The sequence below is a fragment of the Impatiens glandulifera genome, chromosome 1 (assembly GCF_907164915.1).
Source record: "Impatiens glandulifera chromosome 1, dImpGla2.1, whole genome shotgun sequence".
NCBI classification, from domain to species: domain Eukaryota; kingdom Viridiplantae; phylum Streptophyta; class Magnoliopsida; order Ericales; family Balsaminaceae; genus Impatiens; species Impatiens glandulifera.
The window spans coordinates 116066441-116073232 of NC_061862.1; the positions used below are offsets into that span (position 1 = coordinate 116066441).

At 35.5% G+C, this 6792-nt stretch overlaps 1 protein-coding gene across 2 annotated transcripts; it reads right to left on the bottom strand.

Moving 5' to 3' along the window:
* Positions 1-271: 271 nt before the first annotated feature.
* On the bottom strand, positions 272-2101 carry LOC124927686 (NADH dehydrogenase [ubiquinone] 1 beta subcomplex subunit 10-A-like). Of its 2 annotated transcripts, XM_047468250.1 has the most exons (4): positions 1768-2101; positions 1604-1647; positions 650-664; positions 272-520 (listed from the first exon to the last, which is right to left on the bottom strand). In XM_047468250.1, the coding sequence occupies exons 1-2, from the start codon at positions 2051-2053 to the stop codon at positions 1616-1618; spliced, it is 318 nt and encodes a 105-aa protein (XP_047324206.1). In that variant the 5' UTR covers positions 2054-2101; the 3' UTR covers positions 272-520; positions 650-664; positions 1604-1615. The 2 variants fall into 2 exon arrangements, with proteins under 2 accessions (XP_047324206.1, XP_047324132.1); XM_047468176.1 differs by lacking the exon at positions 272-520 and having other exon boundaries at positions 548-664.
* Between the last annotated feature and the right edge of the window lie 4691 nt (positions 2102-6792).

Sequence of the window (6792 nt, forward strand, 5' to 3'; positions counted from 1 at the left end):
TTCAAGTGAAAAAGTATTACTTAAAAGATTAAAGTTCTCATGTTTGATTCTAACTAAAAAACCTTAAATTGGGTTGTGTTAATTTCCAAATTTATCTCCTTTTCTAACCTAGAAGCAATAAGAGGTGGATACTCACCCTAATGTTCTGGATTCGAGCCCGTTAGGTAACAAGTTATGCGCCTGATTAAGTGTGTTTGCAAACTACATACTTAATCCGTTGTCCATATATATTCTAAAATTAAAAAAATATCTTTTTTACTAGAACATAAAGTAGTCAATAAGTTTATTAAATCCTTCAATCTGATAGAGCTCCTCATCTTTTCAATCAAACTTAAAAAATAATCAACCACAGGGCAAATGGAAAAATTCACAATATTAATGTCAATATAATTAGAAACATCCAATCAAGGTGCTTGCAGGCACCAATAGATTGAAAACCTATAAAATTCTTCACATTATAAAGTTAGTTAGAAAAGGTAGCATTATTTCAGGAATTTGGATGATATATCTCCCATGTAACCTGCTTATCATGTAAATTCCAAGTTATTGATCAGCTTCTGTTTCCAACACACTACTAAATATGAATGGCAATGTATAAGCTCCATGAGGCATGAATGGCCAGGACAAATAGAAAACAGAAACAGCTTACAGATTCGAAGATCACCTGCAAGAAGATGAAACCGTTACTTAGCCATTCTATTCTATTAATACATTATATTTGCAGCTTCTATCTTAGTGATATTGAACTGACATTCTAAATAATTTTAATGAAGACAATTGGGTTTTTTACCATGTTCAATTTATCCCAATTGGAAAAATGCCCATTTTTAAGGCTCCAAGACATCATAGGCTGTTTACACAAGATTTAGGAAAGTTCAGAACATATTCCAAAATTGTGCATTTTTAATTGGTCATCTATGTTTGAACTTCTACCGGGCTAATTTCTGTAGGTCCAGTCTTTAACTTTCATGTTTAACCTGGAAAGAATGAAACAACTATCTGTTTATAGAGAGAAGCAGGGCATAATAAATTTTGCAACAATCATACCAATACATCAACAGGTAAGAAAGAGCTCAGTACTGATAAGAAGAATTGGAATGTCATTGAGCTTACAATTCGAGTTTAGAAATATAGCTTAAACAAGCAACAATCTCAATAGATTCATTGATTTAAATCAATTGTTACACCCTTTCGTCTTTTCTAAGCATCTTACAAATTGTAATCTAAATGTAAACTTCAACATGTCTTGAACCCTATTTGGTTACACCAGTTCAAATAAGAATATCAAATCATTTCCAAATTTCATGAACACAAGCAACCTTATATTGGTAATGACACACTTTGGACATAAATCAGAAAGTCTTCCAATATCAGCAGCTATCCAAACATTGATCTAGGATATATACTCAGGTTTGATCTCAATGTATATTCAAACATTGAAACCAAAACAATAAGTCCTTAAGTAATATGATCTCAATGTTATGAAAAATTGTAGCTATTGTGTTTCATAGTTACAAACACCCTTCATTAAAGATTAAGACACATATATCAAGATTATACACAATCATAAACCGGATTGATAAGCGTTAGTGAGAACAAATACCTCGAATTGTACTCATCCAGTTCTTTCAGCCACAACCTTGGGACCTGAAGTAGAAGATTATAATGAAAGCTGAGCGAGACAGAGTGGAAGAAGAGGGGGAAATTAATAGTTGTCAATTCAGATGATGCTTTGGGTGATAAAAATGAAGGAATAACTGAACGCACCGTGAAGAGACGGGGGACGATGATCCTTGCCCCACCCGATGCCGCGAGTGGCATCAAGGTATTGATGGACGAGATGGCGGCACTTCTGGTAATGATTAACGCCTTCAATGCGATAACACCACCTTAGCTTCTCGCGAAGGACCTTCGCCTTTTCGATATCGATCCACTTTTCTCTAACGAGGTATTCTCTCATCTCCAGCATCGCCACCGGATCCTTGTAGGGATTCTTCGGATCGAAATCATCCGGCGCTCCCTCATCGAAATACACTTCCTTCTTCCTCCCCATGTCAGAGAACACCTTTTCCTCTTTCTTTGCTCTTCGCTATCAATAGTTGATATTGCAATGCAATAGTGAATACTGATTTGAAAAATGGTTTATTTTATTTTATTAATAGTTCGAATCAACAATACTCTTTAACAAAATATCATAAATGTCTGAGTTTATTAAGGCTAGCAACATTATTGCATCTTTTTTTTGTGAAGTTAAAATAGATTAATGGTTGTTGTCTACTAATAGTCTTTCGGTCAAAGTCTTGCAAACAAGACAAGGTTAATTGGTGATAAACTATCAATATTTTGTTTTGAAAATATTTTGAAGTCTAACTAATAGATTAGCCTAGAGAATTTCCAAATTAAAAGACAATATAACCGCCTCCAATAGTGTGATTCCTAACCACTTTCCCACTTTGTTATCGAGCCACTCGATGTACCATAATTTTCTTTTGACAAATGTGAATTAATGGTAAAATTTAATCCAAATGAAATTCATAACAAAAAATTAAATGTGAATTAAGGTGAAATTTAATTTAAATAAAATTCACATTAAATTCAAATGTGAATTAAGATGAAATTTAATTTAAATCAAATTCACAATAAATTCAAATGTGAATTAAGATGAAATTTAATTTAAATCAAATTCACAATAAATTTAAATTTGCATTAAAATAAAATTTTATTCAAATAAAAATGAATATGTTAATTGTTATAATTAATATTAATGTTTTGATCTTAAGCAATCAATTCTATCTAAAACTGCTTTGAGTTGAAGCGGAGACTGAGTGTGGGGTCTCATTCTAGTTATCCTTAATTAAAAAAAAAAATTAATACCTTGAATGAGTCAATTAACAAAGATGTCATTAATTGCTATTGTAACTACAAAAATGTATGTAATTTGCAAGGATAATGAAAATGCAAGCAAAGATAACCATTTGATGGTTGAATTATTGACCATTTAATTAAAGAATTAATTAATGATTTTAGGGTTTAATTTTCAACTATATATATGTTGGGTCAAATTATTTTGACTAAGTGTCAAAGTATTTTGACTATTGGAATTTTGATGATGAATGTGTATAAAACTTAATTTAAGTCGTCTAATTGTTTTTGGTGCAGGTGTATCGAAAATAGGTTATATTAGACTAAGTCTAAATGAGGTTCATTAGACTGATTGGCCATTAAATGCATATAGTTAGACGTGTAGTCTAACAGACGTAGTTAGACGTGTAGTCTAACGAATACGTAGTTAGACGTGCAGTTTAACAGACGCAGTTAGACGTGCAGTCTAACAGACGCAATTAGGCGTACAGTCTAATAGACGCAGTTAGGCGTGTAGTCTAACAGACGCAATTAGGCGTGCAGTCTAACAGACGCAGTTAGAAGTGCAGTCTAACAGACGCAGTTAGACGTGCAGTCTAACGGATACGTAGTTAGACGTGCAGTCTAACAAACGTAGTTAGACGTGCAGTTTAACAGATACGTAGTTAGACGTGCAATCTAACAGACCCAGTTAGACGTGCAGTCTAACAGATACATAGTTAGACGTGTAGTCTAACAGGCGTAGTTAGACGTGCAGTCTAACTGATACGTAGTTAGACGTGTAGTCTAACAGATACGTAGTTAGTCGTGCAGTCTAACGTATAAGAGTTAGACGTGTATAAGAGTTAGACGTGCAGTCTAACTCCTTCAGATTAGTCTGAAGGGAACCGTAATTAGACGTGTCGTCTAATGTATGAGAGTTAGACGTGCAGTCTAACTCCTTCATATTAGTCTGAAGAAATGCGAAGTTAGACGTGCATTCTAATGTATGAGAGTTAGACGTGCAGTCTAACTCCTTCAGATTAGTCTGAAGGGAACCGTAATTAGACGTGTCGTCTAATCCCATTAGACCAGGTGGTCTAATGGATCCTTCTAATTTCATTAGACGAGGTCGTCTAAGTGAAATACGTCTAATGTCATGCTTAAGCAGTTGCTTGAAGCTAGCACACGTTTACCTACGATCAACTAACTGTAAGCTACTCCTGCTCCACTTTCCAGTGAAGATCAGTACAACAGCCAGTTGCAACCAATTGATTAATGCCACATAAGCAAATATTCTTCCCACTACTTGTTTTTGCAAGAATATCATAGAAGAATATTTGGCGCACTACCAGATTAGTACGACCACAATCCTGGTGCTTAGAGTCTGCTGTGTACTATGGAGGCGTTCTAATGGAAGCTCGCCACGTGTCATTATGGAAGATTCGACCGTTAGTACCTGCTCCTTATTTAAAGATCTTCAAGGACAACAAAAGAACTGTTGGAAACGAAAACTACTGCTGGAATTACGGATTAATCAATCTACGCATACAAACTATATTCTAAAGAGTTGCTTTCTTGCTTTACCGTGTGTTTATCAAGAGATAGTTAGAATCAAAGCATCGTTTTAACTGAGTGATATACTTCATCATATTGTAAGTTGAACAGAATCTGTTCTATTCAACAGTGAGCTAATCGTGCGACTATATTTGATTCTAAGAAACTTATAGTGAATCCTTCCGGTGGTTGGAAGAAGGGATGACGTATGAGAGTTTGCTCCGAACATCCATAAACAAACTGCTGTGTCATTTACATTCTGTCATCTTCTCATTCTTAGTTCTTAGCTTCAAACCTGAGTAAACGTTTCCGCACTTGAATCGTTCAAGAGTTTACAAGGGTTTGTGCAGAGTAGAAAGTGATTTAAATCCTTAACAGGATTTCTATCAAACCATTTTCCCGAAGCCGTCATCAATAGCCAGACCCCCATCTCTATTGATTACGTTCATCCTATCAATTGGTATCAGAACCCTATTTCTATTCTCAAACATCAAGAACGTGAATCATGTTTATCATCAACGAGATCCCCATTCTATCAAGGTACAACTACGAATATTGGATGATGAGAATGCAAGCTCACTTGGCTGCTCTTGACTGTGATATGTGGAGCGTCATTACCGTTGGCCCCATAAAAATTTCGAAGCCAAGATGTGAGTGGACTACAGAAGATAAGATGACCAACAACCTAGACAATATGGACAAAAATATTATGTAGCAATCGATCAACATGAACATATTCTATGAGATCAAGTCATGTTCCTCTACCAAAGAAATATGGGAGAAGTTGACTCAGATCTATGGTCGAAATGTTCAAGCCAAGAAGGACCAGAAAGTTTTTATGTGTGTTGAAAATAAATCCAAATGGGCCGACAACGATTCAGAGGATTCTCATGCTAAAAAAGAGACTGAAACTGTAACATGCTTGATGGCAGACGACCAATCCAAGGTACAAGTGAATGATGGCCTCGAGGAATCTATGTGGTATCTAGATAACGACTGTTCCAGGCATATGACAGGAAACCTACAACTTCTCACTGATATAGAATATTGTTCTAGACCTAAGATCACTTTTGGTGATAACAAGAAGGGTAAGACCATGGGTAAGGGTAAGATTATCCATGGTAATCTAACCATTAATGATGTGCTACTTGTTTACAATCTGTGCTATAACCTGATTAGTATTAGTCAGTTATGTGATAATGGTCTATCCGTTGATTTTCAAACTCATGCATGTCTAGTTAAGGATCAACATGGTAATACTTTATTAACCGACAGTAGAGTAGGAAACTCATATAAAATGAATTGGAAAAAAGAATCATCTGATCCTATGTGCATGATTGCCAAGAATGACCAGAAATGGTTATGGCATAAAAGGTTTAACCATCTGAATTTTAAAACCATCAACAACATTTGTTCAAACAATTTAGTTATTGGTTTACCTAAACTTTAGTTTTCTAAGGACAAGGTGTGTTCTGCTTGCCCGTTAGGCAAACAGGGCAGATCATCGTTCAAAAGTAAAGGGAAATCCTGTAAAGATCTTAGGAGGAATGAGATTTGTCCTAACTGTTATTTATGATTTTTCGCGATTTACATGGATATCATTTTTAACATTAAAGGATAAAACTGCTGAAAACTTGATTATAATATTTAAAAGAATTCAGAATCAGAAATCTTTGAATATTTCTTGCATTAGAAGTGACCAGGGAACTGAGTTCACAAACAGATACCTTTCATCTTATCTCGAGGAGTCCGGGATTAGGCACGAGTTGTCTAGTGCCAGAACTCCACAGCAGAATGGCATTGCTGAGAGAATAGTGAGGACTCTGAAGGAAGTAGCAAGATCCATGCTAGCTGAATTAGACGTACCTCAGAGGTTCTGGGAAGAAGCCATAAACACAACTTGCTACACACAAAATCGGTCAATAATTAACAAACGTTTTGATAAAACTCTATATGAACTATAGTACGGGAGAATTCCCATAATTTCATATTTCAAAGTATTTGGGTGTAAATGTTTTATTCATAACAATGGAAAGGTTTATTTGACCGCTTTTGATGCTAAAGTTGATGCTGGATTCATGCTGGGATATTCCTCAGTAAGCAAGACTTACAGAGTATATAACAACAGAACACAAACTGTTGAGGAATCCCTTCATGTAGTCTTTGATGAGCCTGTTGAGAGCAAATCCATTGATCCCATTGACCTTTCTAATAGACTAGAAACGACGAGTCTTGAGTCTGTAAGTGAGGAAGAAGCTCTGGATAAACGGATTTCGTTGACTGACCTGTGGCTGATCCGGTTGAAATTCAACCAGAAGTACAAACTCATGTTCAACAAACTGTTGAGAGTTCAAACGTCGTGGAGTCATTTGTTCAGATGACCAATCCCTTTGG

Coding starts and splice junctions, on each gene's coding strand:
- LOC124927686 (XM_047468250.1), bottom strand. CDS start 2,053: ATGGGGAGGAAGAAGGAAGTGTATTTCGATGAGGGAGCGCCGGATGAT. Junction 1,648..1,767: donor TCGTCCCCCGTCTCTTCACG/GTGCGTTCAGTT, acceptor CTTCTACTTCAG/GTCCCAAGGTTGTGGCTGAA.